The sequence below is a fragment of the Pleurodeles waltl genome, chromosome 5, assembly GCF_031143425.1.
Source record: "Pleurodeles waltl isolate 20211129_DDA chromosome 5, aPleWal1.hap1.20221129, whole genome shotgun sequence".
NCBI classification, from domain to species: Eukaryota; Metazoa; Chordata; class Amphibia; order Caudata; family Salamandridae; genus Pleurodeles; species Pleurodeles waltl.
Window position 1 is genome coordinate 615201422 of NC_090444.1, and position 21553 is coordinate 615222974.

At 42.4% G+C, this 21553-nt stretch overlaps 1 protein-coding gene across 2 annotated transcripts in view; it reads right to left on the reverse strand.

Annotated features, from left to right (window-relative positions):
- SDCCAG8 (SHH signaling and ciliogenesis regulator SDCCAG8) overlaps positions 1–21553 on the reverse strand; it is a 1349628-nt gene that overhangs the window by 1273034 nt on the left and 55041 nt on the right. For both annotated transcript variants that reach the window (XM_069234464.1, XM_069234463.1), the window contains exon 2: positions 2062–2223. In XM_069234464.1, the coding sequence (XP_069090565.1) occupies positions 2062–2223 (162 nt within the window). The remainder of the gene's footprint in view (positions 1–2061; positions 2224–21553) is intronic.

Consider the following 21553-nt stretch of genomic DNA (forward strand, 5'->3'; position numbering starts at 1 on the left):
CCCTGACATGGAGATCTGCACATGGCCTCCTCTGTCAAATGCTCTCTCTTTTGCCTCAATATTCAAAATGTTGCAAGCCTCTATGGGTGATTTTGAATAACCAATTTTGCCACTTTATATGATGCGAAATGGGTAACCTCATCTGTGTTTGACATCCTGCATCTTTAAGAAATCAGTTGCTGGATGGAAATATTCTTTTTTTCAGGGTGATGATGGATAGGTCCTGGAAAATTTGCATGCCAGTGCCACTGTATGAAAACATGTACATGGATCTTTCTTCTTCCTCGAAGAAGTGGATGCAAACAATGATATCCGGGTGATTTGCCTTTACAGTCTGCCTTATTGTCAACTGGTGTACTCTGTCCTTACCTAAGGGTGTACCACCTGATTACTTCAAAATTGCTCCTAGTACACTTCTCAAAAAAAGTTTGACATCTTTAATTTCTACCCAAATCTCACCCTATTCCCTCCAAGTAATTCCCTTTATTTGTGTGTTGGTCTGGCCTGAGACGGATTCAAAATCTTCTGGCTTCTTTTGGAGAAGCATGTTTTGTTTCTCCAAAGTCAAACTGAAGTTTGGAGTTTATTAGGGAAGGTCATTATGTCTGGCTTCTCATTAGCATGTGTTCTTTCATGCTATTTCAAGCTCTTTCTATAACATGAGTAGGGGTGTGGCCGCAGCAGCCGAGATGACCGGTCACAGATTAAATCTACTCCAGACCTCTTCACACTTCCACTGTCATACACAGCCACCACGCCTGTAATGTACTCCCCAGCTGCTGCCTCCAGGCCGCTGATGATGCTGAGCTTTCTGCCACAGGGGGCCTGAGTGCCACGGGGGACAAGAGAACCTCCCGACGTACAAGACTGCCCAGCCTAACATGGAGGCATGGGGAGCATAGCACCCAAGCAGACAGTAGCAGCACAGAGGCAGGAGCTGCTGGACCCCGGAGCCACTGTCGGTGCAGAGGAAAAGCCACAGTGCACAACCACTGCCACAAGTGGGGTTGGAACTGCAGGCAGCCCTTCAGTCTCACAGTGGCACCTCAAGCCCTCCAATCTTGCTACAATTCTATGGGCCATTCAAGAATTACGAGACACGGTGGGGACAAACCTGGAAGTAGTCAAGGTAGACACTGCTCCAATGTCAATACCATAGAAAAGTCTGACTTAGAAATTAGTGGCTGGGATCTATAAGGGTGCAACCTTGTGTGTGCCTTAATAATTAGTTTACTGCCCGATCACATACATTGCTTCAAGGGAGAAGCTGCAACCATAAACTTCAACCGGAAGTTAAAGCTTCCAAAATAGCCCTACAGCTCCCTGAGCAGACAGATATAATGTTCAATTTAAGCAGTCCAAAGTAATCAATAGTTCTTTATTTTCATTCTTCACAAGCTCCCAGTAATTCTGACGAATCCTGAAGCCTGTAGCGAACACGTGTTTCGTTGTTATTGTATGGTCACCACCAATAATAGATTTCGAGAAAGCCTTTCACATGGTGGACTAGTCCTTCCTGGGCAAGGTCTTGGAACATGCAGGCTGAGGGCCTACATTTGCAGATTCACTAGACTTTTGTACTCTCATCCCTGGGTGCAAATAAACTGGTCCTTTCCTCACCCTTCCCTACCCGTAGAGGCAGCTGACAGGGATACCCACTTTCCCCTCTCCTCTCAACTTTTGCTATTGTTGTCTGCGACCGAGAACTTTCAGTGCTGTATTTTCTATACTAAATAAAAAAATAAAAATAAAATGTGGTTATATAAAAAAAAAAAAAAAAAAAAAAAAATTGAAAACATTCTCAAAATTGATTGTATTCAGTAAGGTTGACACTTGTGTTGATGTTATATATACATGCTACCTGTCTTAAACAGCTAGAGTCAATTTGCATACATATTCATGTTCTTTTAATTAACACCTAAATTATTTTAATTATGATACAAGGAGACAACTGTCACGTTTGGCTTTACCTTCCTGTTTCAGCCCAGTACTGACCAGGGTGTTATCAATAACTTACATCAAAACCAGACTATAGTAACATACTTTAGTTCCATTTGTTACCTGCATGGCTGTGCTGAAGTTCCTGCAGGGCCTGATTTGTGCCACATCCTTGCTCCATTGCAGTGACCACTGGCTTTGTATGAGCGGTAGACCCTCTTTCAACAGTGGAACTGGTGTCCTCAAGAGCGTCTTTCAGTTGCTGGATACTTCTGTTCGCCCGTTCTGAAAAAAAAAAATTTGAAACACAATTAATAACAGATAAACATTTACTGGATTTGACTTCCTGCTCAGTAAGGCATTTCTATCGCAACCTGCTATTCGCCAGCATCCAGTACACACTTTTGAGCTTCTCAGAGCGCTTTATAAATATATAAACATCTCACTTAAATCATTCACTGACCAACCTTTTGTCAATCCATCATTTTGCTTTGAATTTGCTTCCTCACAATTTCCCACATTTCAAACCAAAGTCTACAGACATCCAGACCCAAGGTGCTCACGATCAATTCAATAAGACTGCTTATATGGTTTTTAACCATTGCATGTGTGCTATTACACATATGTCTTTAGAGGTAGTATTCTGATGTAAAAGGTATATACATATGTTTTTTGTTATCTTATATTTGACCATGGATTATTCAGTGCTATTTGACCGATATAAATGAAGTTTACTTAAAGAATAGTGTAAAATGAAAATCTCTTACGCTGATACCAGATTGAAGTAAATGTAATTAATGGAAAGAATATTCCTAAAAGACAATCCAAGTTGAAGTACTTATTGTACTATACATTACATTGGGTTTGAGTGATATGTGATGAAATACAGAAAGTTATATTTAATGCAGTATGGTTTTTAATCATGGCATGTGTGTAACTACACATTGTTTTTGGAGGAAGTATACTGGTGTAATAGGTATAAATACTGATGTGTTATTTGTTACCTTATATTTGACTGTGACGTATACTGTGATATTTGATAGATATAAACGATGTTTACAAAAATAATGTTTCAAAATTAAAAACATGTACTGTGATACATGGTGGAAGTGAACATTCTTAAAAGAAAGATTTGAGGTGTGTTAAATTTTTTTGTTAAGTATATTTGTTCAGCTAGGAGAGATATACATGTTTTTTCAACTATGTGGTTAGTCTTTTTAGCAGTCTTGTTAAGTTGACAGGTTCTCTTGTGCTGCATCTTTTGCACAGATTTAATTTTAGAAGGATGCTTTGGAGTTGTTTTGCTTTCCTTATCTTATGACCGAGTTGACAAAACTTCTCTGGAATGCACTTCTTAGTTTAAAGAAGACATTTATTATCATTACTTCACCACGAGGTTCCTGAGAGATGAGATTAGTAGGTTGGAAGCACACGTTTAAAAGTAGTTGCAGCAATGAAAGCAAAATATATCAAAGTACTTCTCAGTTGCAATGTACACAGCAAATACATGTGATTACATTATAGCATAACTTCAAAGCAAAGAATAAAAATCAAAATTTCATCACCGTAGGGCCTATCACTGCTCGTCATCCTTCTCATGACTGCAAGTTGATGACTCCTGTTCAACTGCGAGAAAGAGATTTTACACCCAAACGGGACGTTCGCTCCTGACTGAAGTCCGGGAAGATTCCCCTGGCTGCTGCCCAGGGACACCGTTAAAAAGCCTGCTAAAAGGCCCCTTGGTAAACATGCTGGCTCAGTGGGGGAACCGAACAAGAGTTTGGAGAGTGGCCAAGTCTCCAAACTTCGCTCATTCCCAGGCTGGATAGAGAGGTAAACACAAAATATATGCTCTCTTATCACGTTAGGGTTTTGGCGGAATTCAATACGAAAAACACAGCTTGGAAAAACACAGCTCATCTGCAATATCTCAACTGCAATGTCTAACTCCACGTTAAAGCCAATAGGCAGCTAACCTAAATACCAAATGTAATGTCTAATGCCATGTTAAAGCCAATAGGCAGCTAAACTGAATACAACATGTAATGTGCTACTGGTGAACATTGAACAACTAATATGCACAGTGGTGAAACACAAAGTCATTGGTCAAACACAATTAATGGTATAACAGGAGCGATATTTATAGGTATTTAAGGAAGTGAAAACTGTTCACTTTTACGTTTTAGGGCCAACCATGAATTTACTGGCTTTTGTAAATGATTCATTGATGATTAATTTTTTTCATTCTGTTTAGTAATTTACTGGACTACTGGAACTGTTAAACAGGCCCTGAGGAAGCGCTTTTTATTGGGAAACACGTGTTGACAGATTTGTATTTGGATAATAAATATATTAAGAATATATTTTTCTTTTTGCCACTGGCAATTCTTTCTGTGTATGAAGTTTTGATACTGTGTTCCTGTGGCAGCAATCAGGCATATCCTGAGGGAGCATTTGTGCCAGTCTACGTGAATCTGCCCCAGTTGTGAATTTATTTGTATTTCGCATCAGATCGTGCAATGTCCAATAATGGAAAACCATCTAAAGAAACATGAAGAAATTGCCAGTATGCTGGGTAAAAAAAGTAAACAAGTATTGAGATTGGATTAGAATGAGGCAAACTCAACACAAGGGAAATTTTCATTAACTTTAAAAGACTGATGATCATCTAAATGGAGGGAGATCAAGGCCCTTGAGCATTTCTTGGGTCTTAAAATGATGCAGCGAGGTCAGAGGTTAAACTTGGTTCTAGCTGCGGATGATATCACAGAAAAGACTGCTGAAAAGTGGGAGGTACTTTGGAGAACACATACTTTGAACTCATTAGGCTGCGGATAGTGCAAGCTAGATAACCTATGGATAAATTGATAGTTAATATAAATGAAATTCAGAAAGGCATTGAAGATATGTTTATGGAACATGTGGCTAAGAAAAATTATGACATTTTGAATGATATTAGATATGTTTCAGAAGAGGTTCCAAGAAGTTCAAGATCAAATCATACTTTAAATCGACTGCATGAGCAACTATAAAAGTACACATTACAATACATAAAATAGAGTATTAATAAAAGCAAATGAAACATGTACAAATTAGCAGCAGAATTACTGTATTAGATTTCTCTAACAGAACACAACAATACTTATCTCCAGCATGAATATCTCTCCCAAGAGCGCAAACAGCTTGTAATATAATTTAGCACTGCGTAACAGAACTCCAGGATTCCTAGTTGCTGTCCAAGGGCGAAAACACCCTTGTGTAATCTGGTATTAAATCTACACTCCAAAGGAATAAGAAAAGGTTTCCTGCGAGTTACGTAGTTTTTGCTGGACAGAACAAAGTGCAAGGTGCTCCGTTTAGATCTGCAATTGCACGGACATGTGGGGAGAGACAAGAACCATGCTAATGTGTTTGAAGTGCCACTAAAAAATGAACGAGATTATAGTGTAACTTTGGGAAAAGGAATCTGAACCATGCGTTTGGGATAAGTTGGAGGTACGACTCTGGTGCAGAGCTCACACTAAAATTCCACTGAGATAAACCTGGGGCCCTTGTCTGACGTTCATCCCTGTACACCTTAAAAAGCTTTTTGAAATACAGATCTTTGACCAGGTCAGGGACTAAGTGTAGTGAATTCTTGGGATTGGAGTATGGTTCTGGGATTCCTAACTCAGAGGAGGTTTCCCCAGTATATGTCAACCATGGAATTCTTGAGGCAATATCTAAGGCAAGACAATCCTTTACAAGTGCTCTAGTAAAATGGGCTTCAGGTTTCCTCCAGCCTCTTAGCCATGGTAATAATGGTTGCCACTTAATGTAGTCTGCAACAAAACCCAACCCCACCTGAGCATGACAGCAGGTGGTGGGCGAGGATTGTGGATGAGCAAGAAGCTTTTATATAAAATTATTGACAGTCCTTTGTCTTGACCTAACATCTGTTTATCCCCAGACTCCTGTGACAAACGTGCCGACCGACCAGCATTTACTTTTGTAAATGTGGGCAGTTCCCTTAACTGCTTTGTGTCCAAACCTATTGGCAAACCGGAATACTGCTGCAAAAGATCTTTGAAATTGGAGTGATCTGATTTTTATCAAAAGTTTCCAATTAAAAGCTGCTCTGAACAGAAATCCTAAGTATGTAAAATTAGGAATCTACCTCTTTACCCGCGACTGTAAATTTCCAGGATTTTGAAAATCTAGGAACACATTTCATAATAAATGATTTAGAAAGGTTTGTCTTCAAAACCAGATCAGACATAAGTGTAAAGCATCCAACAGTATCAGCAGCCCATTGTCAGTTCTAGCTAACAGAACCGCGCCATCAGTGTACTACAGGACTGGAACGGGGCAGGAGCCTATCTTAGCCATATCTTCACCACTTTTGCACAAAAAAAAATATTCCAGGCCATTGATGTACCGTAAACAGAAAAGGTGCAAGTACACGGCCTTGTCGTACACCAACAGAAGCATTTATTTTAGGGGATATCCTGCCCTCTTTGCTAAATTTATTCTTAGCAGATATTGCGCTGGTTACACTGGCAGACAAGTCAACAATGACCCTTTTGCACCCCATGCTTTCAATGATGTTCCATAACTTGCACTGAATTGAAGGCACAAGTGAAGTCTATGAAGGGTAACTGCCTAGTTTCTCTCTGAGCTCTAATGTATGTTTGTGTGATAAAACAAAGATTGAGGCTCTGATCCAGCATTCAAACTCATGTATGGAACCCTAGCTGTATATGAGACAAAACCTTAATCTTGTGTGCCCATTCTTCATGTTTTGACAATACCACTCTATTCAAGATTTTGAAAGTGCTATCCAGCAATGAGCTAGGGTGGTAGAAACTAGGCATGGATTTGTCCCCCTTTTTAAATATGGGAACGACAATTGACTCCTGACATGATCGGATCAACTGACCTACCATAGCAGCTTTTATAACCCTTGTAACAACGGGGGCCCAAAATGAGACCTGTTTAAATAAACCCACTGGGATCCTGTCCAGGCCCAGTGCTTTCCCTGAAAGACTGCTTTCAATGGCCAATTTCACATAATTGATTTTGACTGACTGCCCCAACAGAACAGTTGCTTCATAATCATAAGTAGGTGCTTCACTGTGCCAAGATCCTTAAATCTGGCAACTTGGGCCAAAACGTTTCGCAAAATTCTCTACCAACTCAGTAAATAGGATAACAGTATCCATTTGTGGGTTATCACTACAGCAAAAAAAAGGATGGCTAACTAACCTCCAAAATGAACTAGAGTCCTTTAACTTCCCCACAATCTCCATATCTTCCCATGCTCCAGCACTTCTATCAAGCTGTATCATATTTCTAGCTGTGATGGCTGCTATATAGATCTTACTGGCTGAGCTCAATTTTGTCGCATCCTGCATGTGCTCTGTTAGAGCTAATTTAAGACGTTTGTGGGCAGAAAAACAGGCCCAACTGAACCAGACAGATTTAATAAAAGAGGAGTGTTTGTTCAAACTAAGTTTTTTGAGAAATATAAACACCAAAAGAGATAAATGTGTCAATGGCTCTGGCTTCCTCTAGCTGGGTTAAACTGCAATGGATTCACTCCTGTTTATTCTCCTTGAGATCCTTCATAAAGTCAGTCATATCCACTTTGTTCCAATTAATTCTAAGCCCCCTATTCCTCAGGAATTCCGTACCCCTACAAGAAGCCTGAGGGTCTGTGGTGTCAAGTTCAATGTGCAGGAATAGTGAGAGAGGTTTATGATCATTAATACAACTTCGAACCACCTCGTGATTTAAAAAAAAAAAATAGGGGGGCGGGGGGGGGGAATAAATTAGATGGAAGCAAAATATGATTGATTACAGTACCTGAAACTAGGTTGTGAAAAGCTGGAGGAGCATTGCATGCAGAGGTCCTAAACTCCTGTGCAAAGACTAGATTATTAGACAAGATTATTCTGTTCAGTGCATCCCAGAGGGCAGTGGGTCCCAACCTGTGGTCAGGGGTCCCCTGGGGGTTCGTGAATGCTTCAAAAAGTAAATAATATTAATAGATTAATAAAGTATATCAAAATAAAGTGGCTAAATGTACTATTGAACATTTTTAAATGTACTGTAAATGTGTGAGACTTTAACATTGGAGGCTAAAAATGTAATTAGTATCCTCAGATTGATTTGTGGGAGCAGTGCAGTTCCAAACAGAATATAATATAGATAACGTGTGACTTCAATTTAATTTAGAAGAGATCCAACCTTCATATTATAATGTTTTTTTGTTTATATTTGCTTGCACATTAAATAAAATGTGTTATTGGTGTATCTGTTTTATGAATGTTTGTTTGTGCATTTGTTGTGTATTGTTTTGCACTTCAAATCATTAATGATGTTTCGGGTGGGGTCCACAGCTTCCAGTAATAACTCGGGGTGGGGGGTCCCCGGATTCAAATAATGATTCAGAGTGGGTCCCTGGGTTCCAATAATGATAAAATGGGGGTCCACAGAAGTCAAAAGTTTAGGAACCACTGCCATGGGGGTTAGGTCTAAAGCGCATAGATGGTGAATTGGATCATCATGCAGCCCACAAACTACTGTGGTTTCTCAATTACAAGTACAAATACTAAAATCCCCCATCCATAAAATCATAGTTTCCCTTTTCAACACTGTTTCAACTCTCAACAGATGGCCTTCTAACCCATCAACATCATAAGTCTCTGTAGTATTGAAGATTTTATGATAAAGGTTTATCAACAGGATGTCAAAGCCTTTATGCCACTTAAATAACAATATTTGACAGTACAGGGTATAGAACAACTTTTTAGCAAGCACTTTGGAGAGATTAATAGAAACAGTGTAACAAGACCACCCTTAGCCCTGCCCACCAAAGAGGCAGTCGCAGCGCAGCAAATTTTAGCATATCCGTTAAGGTACTATGGTTCCCGGTTCCATGTCTACCGACAACAAATAATAATATGAATGGTTGACAAATTGCAGCCAGTCTGGATTGTCTAGTTTGGCCCGTAGACCAGCCACATTCCAAGAATTGAATTTAAGGCCCCCCTGTACCTACCGGAGCTGTAGTGCAAACAGGAAGGCAGCCCCTCTGCTTAAAACAATGCCCTTCATTACCAAGGGCAAATGAAGCAGGATTGGTAAATCAGTTGGTCTGATCTAGAGATGAGAGGGGTTCAAGCCTGTTGGAAATCAGTAGCTGGCTAACTAAAATCAAGCTGGAGCTATGGTGCTCGCTACCAGGGCCTGGGGTACAGGTCGTCCAAGTGCACTAGAGGATGGGCAATTTGAAAAGAAAAAAAATACATTTTTAAAAAGCGGGTGCGTTGTGATGTTGCCTTGTCAATCCGTTAATGGAGGAAGACAGTGTAACATCGCTATAGTGAGCCTGGTACCCTATCAGGTGATTAGCCGCGCTTTATATACATTATTGATTGATTTAGTAAATTAGGCTTTTTTTTTTTATGAATAATGATACAGTCCCCTTTAGATGTTTTCACACTTGTAATCTTTACGCTGAGATACTTACCATCAGAAGAGTTCCCTGGGTTGGTACAAGTCCACCTGGAGTGTTTCCTGAGCCAGTGCACCACTTTGTTCAGAAGGGATGCATGAGTTCCTAGATGAGGGGTCAGAATTTCTGCAACATTCTAAAGCACATTAATATAAGGGGTACACTGAAGTGAGATCTGTGTGCATGTCTCAATGGAATCATTCTGGCAAAAAAAAAAACGGATTGCCTTCCAAGGGTGGGGCCTCGCTCTGGGGCACAAGCCAATCAGACCTAGCCCTCTGGACGATATCAATTTTATGTGGTGTACGGATCAACTGACCTCCTGATAAATCATTGGCCCCCTTGAAACCTCAGCCACATGCAACAGGTTTCAAACTGGACGGGTGGGGGACAGCAGCTGTAACTGGGATTGAGACTGTGACAGACTACAGGAACTATTGATGGTGGGGGCTGGTGGGTAAAGGTTGAACAACCCCTGTGGCTTTGCAAAGAGTCTCAAATTTGTTACCAGGGTAACTTATTCAAAATAGTGGAGCAGATGTTATTAAGCAAAGCTTCCAATTTGTCCAATTTACCAAGACAGCTGTCTAAAATGCTAACTGTATTTAACCACCAACTCCATCTTGACCACTGACTCCATTTTGTGCTTAGCTTCAAATGCGGTCACATTGGTGGTGCAGGTATTTTTCCACGCACAGCTTGGAAACGTGTATTCGCTTTTCTCACCAGGGAAAGGAACATAACATGGGGAATACCACATTGATAAGAATGTACAAGGATGAGAAATGAGAATGTTTATGGCAGGGAAGGGTACAGCTCGGTCTTGGAAAGACGCCTTGGGACCTGGCCAAACTCGTGTGTTTTTTTCAACACTGACCCAGTACGGCCCGCGCTTGAATTTCACAACTTACTCGACAGGAGGGGGTGGTTACTAGAACCTTCCTCTTAAGTTTAAGGTATATTAGGTGGGGAAAGCTTGTCACACAGGTAGAAGGAACTCATTTCTGAGAGTGGATGCATTGCTCAGAATAATCCCGCTGGGGTGGCTTCTCCTGTCTCAGCTGTCACGGGTTCCACAGCTTGATGTTGGCAGACAAGGATGATGTTGGATTCGATCCCCATGGTGATGCATTTTTAATTCTTAATATCTAGCTTTACTGTGAGCATGTATAAATATACGTAGTCACTGCATATTTATTCAGTTTTGATGTACTGCATTTTCTTTGATTATTATCCATTGCTGTGATTATTTTAGTAGGTGCACGTGCGTTGCTGCATTCAAATCAAAGGCTCATATTATTCTTTTCATATATTTGTATTTGAAACCTGGAAAGTGTCTTACAAAATTCATTACTAAGACTAAGGGTGCTGCATTTTTTGCATTCTTTAGTTTCGTTCCTTCTCAGTCTGAAACAGAGCAGAACACTGTCACAATAATCTTTTAAGTTGTTTTCAAGTTCAATCAGGCAGCTGAGAAGATGGTAGAAGTTCCATGGTTGATCTCTGCGCAGATACAGGTACTTCCTCATGGGGGTTCCCTATTGGGACACTGGAGTCTTTCAGGTTTGCGTCCAACCTGGACTCGGCTTAGCCTATTTCCGTGGAAATGACGCCCATCACCAAACACAAATAACCGGTGACTGATTTTGAAGACAACTGTGTATTCTTTGCGCCAGCGATGGGCATGTTCCTTTTGCGCTTGCCCATTAAAGCACCTCCAACAAACAATTCATGAGGTAAACTGTAGTGGGTGTTAGCCAGTGCATAATTTGTAAATAAAAACGTGCCAGTGCCCAAAGCTCTCCTTTGAAACACGTGACTGCTGCATTTAAAAGTGCGAGCACTGACTACTGAGGGAGAATAATCCTACAGCAATTTTGGGCCTCTTTAATTCATTTACAGCCACTTCTACCCCTTCAGCGCACTCTTGCAGCTTCCTGCTTTCTCCCTTTATAACGCTTTTTTATTTTTCTCTTCCTTCCTGTATTAATCTTTTGCTGGGAGTAAATGCCTGATGCAGAAAACGAAATGCTGGCCCCCAAAAATAAGTGCCTGTGCCCACCACCAGAAACCACCTTCTCAAATTAAGTACTAGTGTTACCTTAAACTAACTTGTGTGGACTACGACGTGGAGAACCAAGACACGGGCCCAACCCAGCGTCATATGGCCACAAATGAGCGCAGACGGGCTTGCTCTTGACCCAGGGAGGCACCTGGGCACTTCCCGGACACATCCCATGCCGTAGTGCTCCCAGCTGACTTTAATGGAAGTTCAGCAAGACCCGCCTCCTGTGGTGAAAAGTGTTATATAGGGCTTGTAGGCTGCCCCTGAATCTCATCTTTAGGCGCATCCAGCGTTGTGGTGATACTCTCTGCCTTTAATGGAAGCGCCTGCCAGGTGCATGTTCAGCAAGATCTTCCTCCTGCAGAAAAAGTGTTGTGTAGGGCTTGTAGGCTGCCTTTGAGTCTCAGCTTCCAGCACATCCTGCGCAGCCGTGCTCCCCACTGCCTTTAATAGAAGTGCTGGCTCTGCGCAAGTTCAGCAAACCCCACCTTCTGCTCGGAAAAGTGTTGCATGGAGCTTGTAGGCTGCCCCTGAGTCTCAGTTTGAGAGTGTCCCAGACCACAGGCTCCCCTCCCCGCTGCCTTTAGTGGAAGCGCCTATCCGTTGTGAGTTCAGCAAGACCCACCTCCTGAGGGGAAAAGTACTGTAAAGGGCTTGAAGGCTGCCCTAAGTCTCAGCTTCCAGCGCCCTACCAAAGGATCAAAGAGACAGGAAAAGAATTACCCTCCTTAGAGATCTGTGGGATTACAAACAGGGTAGAAAGTATACCCATGGTAAGGAGTTTGAATCTGTTAAAATTTCAAAACCTATTTCTGAGGATAAGAGATCTGTAAGAAGTGTAGAATCAGATCCAAGTACTGTAAGTGCAATTGATAATGAAGATTTTAGTGGGTCTACCTCTTCATTGAACAAGGTTACTTTTTTTGTTATAGGAGCTGAAGAGGATGAGATTCGTATAGAAAAGCTTTTAGTTTCAGAGACCAGGAATCCAAGAGAAAAGACAAAAGAAGAGTAGAGGCAGGATGAAAAAGATCAGAGGAGAAAGCGTAAGGGTTGGAGTGAAAACCAAAGCTCAAAACAAGAGAGGAGAACAGGAAATTTTGGGTTGAATTGGTCTGACAGACAGTTAACAGATACTGAAATTAATTTATTGAAAAAGAGATTGCCTTTTTGTCCAGCATTTCAGTTTAATATGTTTGCCTTCTAAACTGATTTATACAAATTCATGAGAAAACTGAAACTTAAAAATACTTTTGAGTTATCCCCATGTTAGCAAGGTGTTAACAGTTTTGTTCAAGAGGACTCATACACTACAGTTAGAGACGAAAGAGTTCTACATTTGAAATTCACTCTAGACATGGAGTATAATATATATATATTCAGAATGATTTAGACAATGATTGTTTCAAAACAAAAGAAACTGGATTGGGGTTGAAATCTACTTTTGGGCCTAACTTACTGTGCAAAGATAAGACACTTTTCAGCAATGTGTACTGGAGGATATTCAAAAACTTAACAGTAAGTGTGACAACCTACGGCAGAAAGGAAAGCACTGCACGCTTTACAAGATGATTAGAGTATTACCATACATAAAGCTGACAAAGGGGGAGGCATAGTTGTTCTCAGTCACACAGATCATCATGTGGAGGCCCTTAATCAGCTATAAAAAAACAAATTAAAAAAAATAAAATCAGGATTGCTACGTAGAAACCAGTAGAGATAAATATCAATCTGGTATGAGAAAGGTGACCATTGCTGTGAGGAAACAGTACAATTTAGGGATGATAACTGATGAATAATATAGGTATCTCAATAGTGAGACATCACAAATACTGATCATATATTTTTTTTTTACCAAACTTAAGGAGAGGGTGGTACCTCCTCCTGGGAGCCCTATAATAGTAGGTATGGAATCTCTTACTGAACATGTCTGAGATTATGTTGATTTAGTTCTTCAACCTTTAGTCTGTGATTAACCATCATAAATTCAAGATACAAGTAACTTTTAAAGAAGGATTAATGACATACCAAGAATTATCTAATGGTTAATATGGAAGTGAAATTCTTGTACACAAGTATTGACCATATAAACGGTTTGAAAGCTATGAAAACCTATTTAGAGACAAGGCTAGCAAACTATTTTAAACATGATGAGATGCTTACTGAATTTGCTGAATTTGTACTTGACAATATTTTTTTTCCTATACTAATATTGCTTTACAAGCAGGTTAGAGGTACAGCGATGGGGGGGGGGGGGTATTTTGCCCGATCGTACACAAATTTATTAATGGGATTTTGTGAGAGAAACTGGATAGGGAAACAGAATCTCAGAGATATGGAAGAAAATTTTGATCTTTGGGGCCGTTTCTGAGACAATATTTTCTTGATTTGAAATATACTATAGAGAAATTTAAACTGTTTCACCGAGCATCGATTGGCAGTGCTGTGAACGTAGAACTAAATTTGATGTACAGCAAACAGAGCAATCATTTCTTACATTGTACTCTCCATTAAAGATGACAAACTAAGTAGTAAGCTATACGGAAAAGAGACTGTGACTAATAGCACATTGCATGCTAACTCTTTACATCCTGGATACCAAATTATTAATATTCCGTATGGAGAGATGTCATGGCAAGAAGGTTGTGCACTACAGAAGCCGCTTACATAAAAGAAGTAAATTAAATGAGAGAAGGATTTTTAAAATGAAATACCCTTGATGTATTATTACTTTATTATTATTAGAGATATATATAAAGCACACATCTACCCCATTGGAGTTCCCCGGCGCTACAACATCAGGATGGGCTTGTCGCGTAGGCTCTCATTATTCTAATGAGACTACTGGATTTTGAGGAGCAAGATCGTCGACAGTGTGGGAGACTGAGTCTGACCCACGGTGGGTGACACCTGTCGCTCCAAATCTGGGCTTTGCTCCGGCTAACTAGCAGTGCCTCATCTCTCCCAAAAGGTAGAGATGATTGGGCAGCCGAGCGCATGACATATCATACTTCTCAGGGAAGTCGTGGTCACTCAGGTCGCATCCAGTTCTCTCATTCACAATTCGATCTCATATATAAATGACAATAAAAGCAGTATAAGTTTTAAAGATTGGTTTAATAAAACAACTGTATTTTAGATAGCAAAGCGTGAGCTGCAATAACCAGAATGACACAACACAACAATATTAAAATGGGGACGATGAGAGTGAATCATAAGAATGATGCTATCAGATGTATTACATTAAATCAACCATGTTTTAAGATGCTTATGAAATGTCATTAACAACGGACTGTTTCCCAAAGCCTCAAGGAGCCAGTTACAAAGTTTTGAACCTTGGACCGCTAAGGACTGGCCTCCCATATGCGAGTGTTTAACCGGTTCTGTGCCCTGGCGGAGGTGACCTCGTCCAGGGCTACAGTTCCCGTGTGCCTTGGACGAGGTCACCACGTCCAAGGCACACGGGAACTTGGGGGAGCGCTAGCGCGCCCCCCCTGTGCACCCCCTTCTCCCCAAGGCGGGGATGGAAGGGGAAGACCTTCCCCTTCTACCCTCAACCCCCTCCACCCCCCCTGTGACGTCAGCGCGCGAGCGCGTACTAGTTTGTCACAGGGGCCTCCCCCATCGCGCTGGAAGCAGATTGAAAGAGAAATGCAAAGCAGTTCTCTTTCAATCACTGGGGGAGGCCCGGAGGGGCTTCAAAGGGAAGGAAATGTATTTCCTTTCCTTTGAAGTCTCTCCCAGGGTTTCAAAATCCGGATTGCTTGCAATCCGGCTTTTGAAACCCCACTAGACACCAGGGATTTTTTTTTTCTTTTAGAAAGTGACATAAGGGACGACCCCTTGGGCAAGGGTCGCTCCGGGGGGGGGGCATTTTTCAGGAAGGCCTTTTCTGCCCCCCCCTGGGGGCAGAAACCTCTAGGCACCAGGTATCATTTTTTTTTTTAGGTGGGGAGCGACCCCTTAGGCAAGGGTCGCTCCCCTAGGTGGCAAATTATAATTAGGCCATTTCTGCCCCCCTTGGGGGCAGATTGGCCGATTTTGATGAAACCAATAGACACCAGAAGTTTTCTCTTTGCGTGAATTTCACGCAAGGGGAGCGACCCCTTAGGCAAGGGTCGCTCCCCTAGGGGGCAAATTGTATTTAGACCATTTCTGCCCCCCTTGAGGGCAGATTGGTCGATTTTAGGTCAATCTGCCCCCAAGGGGGCAGAAACCACTAGGCACCGGGGATTTGTTTTTTGGTGCCAATGTCACGCAGGGGGAGCGACCCCGTAGGCAAGAGTCGCTCCCGGGGGGGGGGGGCAAATTTATTATGGGCCATTTCTGCCCGCCCCCCGGGGGCAGAAACCTCTAGGCGCCAGGGCAAATTCTTTTTTTTTTGTTTTTTCTTTGTTTGTTTGTTTTTTTAGAGATGGGGAGCGACCCATCAGGCAAGGGTCGCTCCCCTGGGGGGCAAATTGCAATTAGACCATTTCTGCCCTGCTTGGGGGCAGATTGGTCGATTTTGGGGGCAGATTGGTCGATTTTAGGTCAATCTGCCCCCAAGGGGGCAGAAACCACTAGGCACCGGGGATTTGTTTTTTGGTGCCAATGTCACGCAGGGGGGGGCAACCCCGTAGGCAAGGGTCGCTTCCGGGAGGGGGGGGACACATTTATTTTAGGCCATTTCTGCCCCCAGGGGGGGCAGAAACCTCTAGGCGCCAGAGCACATATTTTTTTTTTTTTTTTTGTTTGTTTTTTTAGAGATGGGGAGCGACCCCTTAGGCAAGGGTCGCTCCCCTAGGGGGCAAATTGTATTTAGACCATTTCTGCCCCCCCTTGAGGGCAGATTGGTCGATTTTAGGTCAATCTGCCCCCAAGGGGGCAGAAGCCACTAGGCAACGTTTTTTTTTTTTTTTTGGCGCCAATGTCACACAGGGGGAGCGACCCCGTAGTTAAGGGTCGCTCCCGGGCAGGGGGGGTTTGGGGGGGTCAAATTTATTTTAGGGCATTTCTGCCCCCCCCCCCACCCCGGGGGCAGAAACCTCTAGGCGCCAGGGCAAATTTTTTTGTGTGTTTTTTTTTTGTTTGTTTGTTTTTTTTAGAGATGGGGAGCGACCCATCAGGCAAGGGTCGCTCTCCTCGGGGGCAAATTGTATTTAGACCATTTCTCCCCCCCTTGGGGGCAGATTGGCGGATTTTAGGTCAATCTGCCCCCAAGGGGGCGGAAACCACTCGGCACGGGGATTTGTTTTTTTGGCGCCAATGTCACACAGGGGGAGCGACCCAGTAGGCAAGGGTCGCTCCTGGGAGGGGGCAAATTTATTTTAGGGCATTTCTGCCCCCCTGGGGGCAGGAACCTCTAGGCGCCAGGGCAAAAAAAAAAAATTGTGTTTTTTTTGTTTGTTTGGTTTTTTTTTTTAGAGATGGGTAGCAACCCATCAGGCAAGGGTCGCTGCCCTGGGGGGCAAATTGTATTTAGACCATTTCTGCCCCCCGGTGCCTAGTGGTTTCTGCCCCCTTGGGGGCAGATTGACCTAAAATCGACCAATCTGCTCCCAAGGGGGGCAGAAATGGTCTAAATACAATTTGCCCCCCAGGGCAGCGACCCTTGCCTGATGGATCGCTACCCATCTCTAAAAAAAAATGAACAAATTTGCCCTGGCGCCTAGAATGGCCTAAAATAAATTTGCCCCCCCAACACCTCCCCCCCCCCCCCCCCAGGCAGGGGGAGTTTGGGGGGGGGGGGTAGGGGGTCAAATTTATTTTAGGGCATTTCTGCCCCCCCCGGGGCCGGCTGAGCTAGAGGCCAAAATCCACAGGTAGGCACTTTGCAAAAAACACCTCTGTTTTCTGTGAAAAAATATGTTGTGTCCACGTTGTGTTTTGGGCCATTTCCTTTCGTGGGCGCTAGGCCTACCCACAGAAGTGAGGTACCATTTTTATCGAGAGACTTAGGGGAACGCTGGGTGGAAGGAAATTTGTGGCTCCTCTCAGATTCCAGAACTTTCTGTCACCGAAATGAGAGGAAAAAGTGTTTTTTTGGCCAAATGTTGATGTTTGCAAAGGATTCTGGGTAACATAACCTGGTCAGAGCCCCGCAAGTCACCCCATCTTGGATTCCCCTGGGTTTCTAGTTTTCAAAAATGCGCTGGTTTGCTAGGTTTCCCCAGGTGGTGGCTGAGCTACAGGCCAAAATCCACAGGTAGGCACTGTTTTCTATGAAAAAATTTGATGTGTCCACGTTGTGTTTGGGCCATTTCCTTTCGTGGGCGCTAGTCCTACCCACACAAGTGAGGTATCATTTTTATCAGGAGACTTGGGGGAACGCTGGGTGAAAGGAAATTTGTGGCTCCTCTCAGATTCCAGAACTTTCTGCCACAGAAATGTGAGGAACATGTGTTTTTTTAGCCAAATTTTGAGGTTTGCAAAGGATTCTGGGTAACAGAACCTGGTCAGAGCCCCACAAGTCACCCCATCTTGGATTCCCCTAGGTCTATAGTTTTCAAAAATGCACAGGTTTGGTAGGATTCCCTAGGTGCCGGCTCAGCTAGAGGCCAAAATCTACAGGTGGGCACTTTGGAAAAAACACCTCTGTTTTCTTTAAAAAAATGGGATGTGTCCACGTTGCGTTTTGGGGCGTTTCCTGTCGCGGGCGCTAGGCCTACCCACACAAGTGAGGTATAATTTTTATCGGGAGACTTGGGGGAACATAGATTAGCAAAACAAGTGTTATTGCCCCTTGTCTTTCTCTACATTTTTTCCTTCCAAATATAGGAGAGTGTGTAAAAAAGACATCTATTTGAGAAATGCCTGTAATTCACATGCTAGTATGGTCCCCCCGGAGTTCAGAGATGTGCAAATAACCACTGCTCCTCAACACCTTATCTTGTGCCCTTTTTGGAAATACAAAGGTTTTCTTGATAGCTATTTTTTACTCTTTATATTTCAGCAAATGAATTGCTGTATACCCGGTATAGAATGAAAACGCACTGCAGGGTGCAGCTCATTTATTGGCTCTGGGTACCTAGGGTTCTTGATGAACCTACAAGCCCTATATATCCCCGTAACCAGAGGAGTCCAGCAGACGTAACGGTATATTGCTTTCGATAATCTGACATTGCAGGGAAAAGTTACAGAGTAAAACGTAGAGAAAAATTGATGTTTTTTTCACCTCAATTTCAATATTTTTCTTTTTCAGTTGTTATTTTCTGTAGGAAACCCTTGTAGGATCTACACAAACGACCCCTTGCTGAATTCAGAATTTTGTCTACTTTTCCGAAATGTTTAGGTTTCTGGGATCAAGCATTGGTTTCATGCCCATTTCTGTCACTGACTGGAAGGAGGCTGAAAGCACAAAAAATTGCAAAAATGTCCCAGTAAAATGCCAAAATTGTGTTGAAGAATGGAGTTTTCTGATTCAAGTCTGCCTGTTCCTGAAAGCTGGGAAGCTGCTGAGTTTAGCACCGCAAACCCTTTGTTGATGCCATTTTCAGGGGAAAAACCACAAGCCTTCTTCTGCAGCCACATTTTCCCATTTTTTTGAAAAAAACTAAATTTTCACTGTATTTTGGCTAATTTCTTGGCCTCCTTCAGGGGAACCCACAAAGTCTGGGTACCTCTAGAATCCCTAGGATGTTGGAAAAAAAAGGACGCAAATATGGCTTGGTTAGCTTATGTGGACAAAAAGTTATGAGGGCCTAAGCGCGAACTGCCCCAAATAGGCAAAAAAAGGCCTGGCACAGGAGGGGGAAAAGGTCTGGCAGCGAAGGGGTTAATATGGGGAACAACGCACAGGTAGTGTTCACTGGAGCGTAAAGTCCAGGAAGGTTGGTAGACTTTCACCAGTTGTTGTAAGTGACTTGGACCCTTCCCTGCTCTGGCCTTGTGCACATAGCACAGGGTCTTGAACTGAATCAGTTTTCCTATTGATAATCAGTGTAAATTCCATAAGAGACCTGACGCAGAGGAATTTTTCAGCAGCCTAAAAAGCATCCTTGAGTTCTGGACTACTTGCAGTCATTTGATAATGGCTTTATCCGCTCCTAGATATAGAATGTTGGCATAGTCCAGTCTTGATATTTCTAGTGACAGAATTACTGTTCTTTGAGCTAAAACTGGTAGTTGCCAGATTACTTTTTTGCAGACATTTTAAGAAGGCAAAGCACATGGCAGCTAGTTTTGTCACCCGTGGTTTTATGGGCAGCTTATTGTTTTCTACGATGCCCAAATTCTTTGCTTTTGCTACTGGCACTGGAAGGGGACCTAGACTTTACGGCCAGTGTTGTGGGCCCCACAAGGACTGATTATTTCCCAATACCAGACGTTCTGTCTTCTCTCCATGTACACTCAAGAAAGCTATGGAAAGAGAGAAACTGGTTTAGAGAGAGTGCTTATTATAGCCTTAGAGCCTGTCGTAGCAGGCTCTACTGACCATTAAAGGCCCGCTCCAGCATTAAAGGCCTGAGCCTTTGGCTCGGGCCTTTAACAAAGGAGCAGGCCTTTAATGGCCGATAGAGCCCGCTATGGCGGGCTCTAAGGCTACTAGAACATTCTGCCACTAGAGGGCAGAATGCTCTAATAAATCAAACAAAATCATCACAGAGCCCAAGGGGATTGAAATCCCCTTTGGCTACGTGAAGGCTTTGTTCACAGCTGCTGCTGTTAACAAAGAACATTGGAATGTTGACGCTTGAGCTTTTACCAGCCAGTAGAAGCCCAGAGCACTCCACTGTCCGCAATGGAGCTCCCAACATTCCAATGTTCTAATATAGCCTTAGAACCCGCCGTAGCGGGCTCTACCGGCTATTAAAGGCCCGCTCCCCGCGTTAAATGCCCGAGCCGAAGGCGAGGGCATTTAACAAGGGAGAGGGACTTTAATAGCCGGTAGAGCCCGCTACGGCGGGTTCTAAGGCTATTAGAACATTCTGCCACTCAGGGCAGAATGTTCTATTAAAAAAAAAAAATGTTCACGGAGCCCGAGGGCATTAAAATCCCCTCGGGCTCCGTGAGGCTTTGTTCACAGCTGTAGCTGTGAACAAAGCGAACATTGGAATGTTGGCGCTGCGGGCTTTTACCGGCCAGTAAAAGCCCGCAGCACTCCATTGTTTTCAATGGAGCCCCAAGCATTCCAATGTTCTAATAATGCGTAAACATGGAAAATGTGCAAAGAATGGTAGAGCAAACCTTGAAGAGAATGTCAAGTTGGTCATGAAGTATACTAGTCAAAATAGAGAGAACTACTTTGTTATACACAAACATCAGCATTTACCTAAGAGGGACATGTATTTGAGCAAATATGCTAATGATAAATGTGTATTGCTTACAAATGAGGGGGGACATTAAAATATCTGTTAAGTCCAAGTGGCACTATGAACTTTAAACCTAGAACTACTGGTGGACAGTGGTTAGGCTACGAGAAAGGTGTGCTTGCTGCAACTGCTGTTAATTCATACCTATAAAAGCTCTAATAGTTGAGGATCATATTAACAAGAACGTGTATGATATAGAGGATTTTTTTTAAATGCAACACTTCTTTTTGAAGTTATGTTATTATCTGTGTTTGTAAGCAATTGTATGCTGGATCTACAAGTAGGACACAAACTAAAATGTGGCAAAAGCACTTATGGGCTATATGAAATAATGATGCTAAGTATCCTAATGCAGTTCATTTTTGGAAAGACCATACCCTAGAGAAGATTTAAAATTTATAGAGGTTGCACGAGTGAAACCTCAAAGGTAGGATGATAGAATCTTGAAGTAGAGTCCTTTTGGATACATAAATTACAGATGGTACTGAAAAACATTATTAAGGGTGAAAAGTGATATGTGTATTTAATAAGATTTCTATAAAGATAAGCATAAACCATTTTAGGTTGTTACATATGTAGCCTAGATAGCTTGCAGCATTTATACAATCTATTTATTACTGTTCGATCGTTATAGGGTTCAAGACTATCTGTAGATTTGTCTCTCTGTGGTTAGTAATTCTTTAGATCTATACAGTTATACTTGTAGGATTTATCATTTATCTACATAACTTTGAAGGGATAGGATTAGCTTAATTGTTT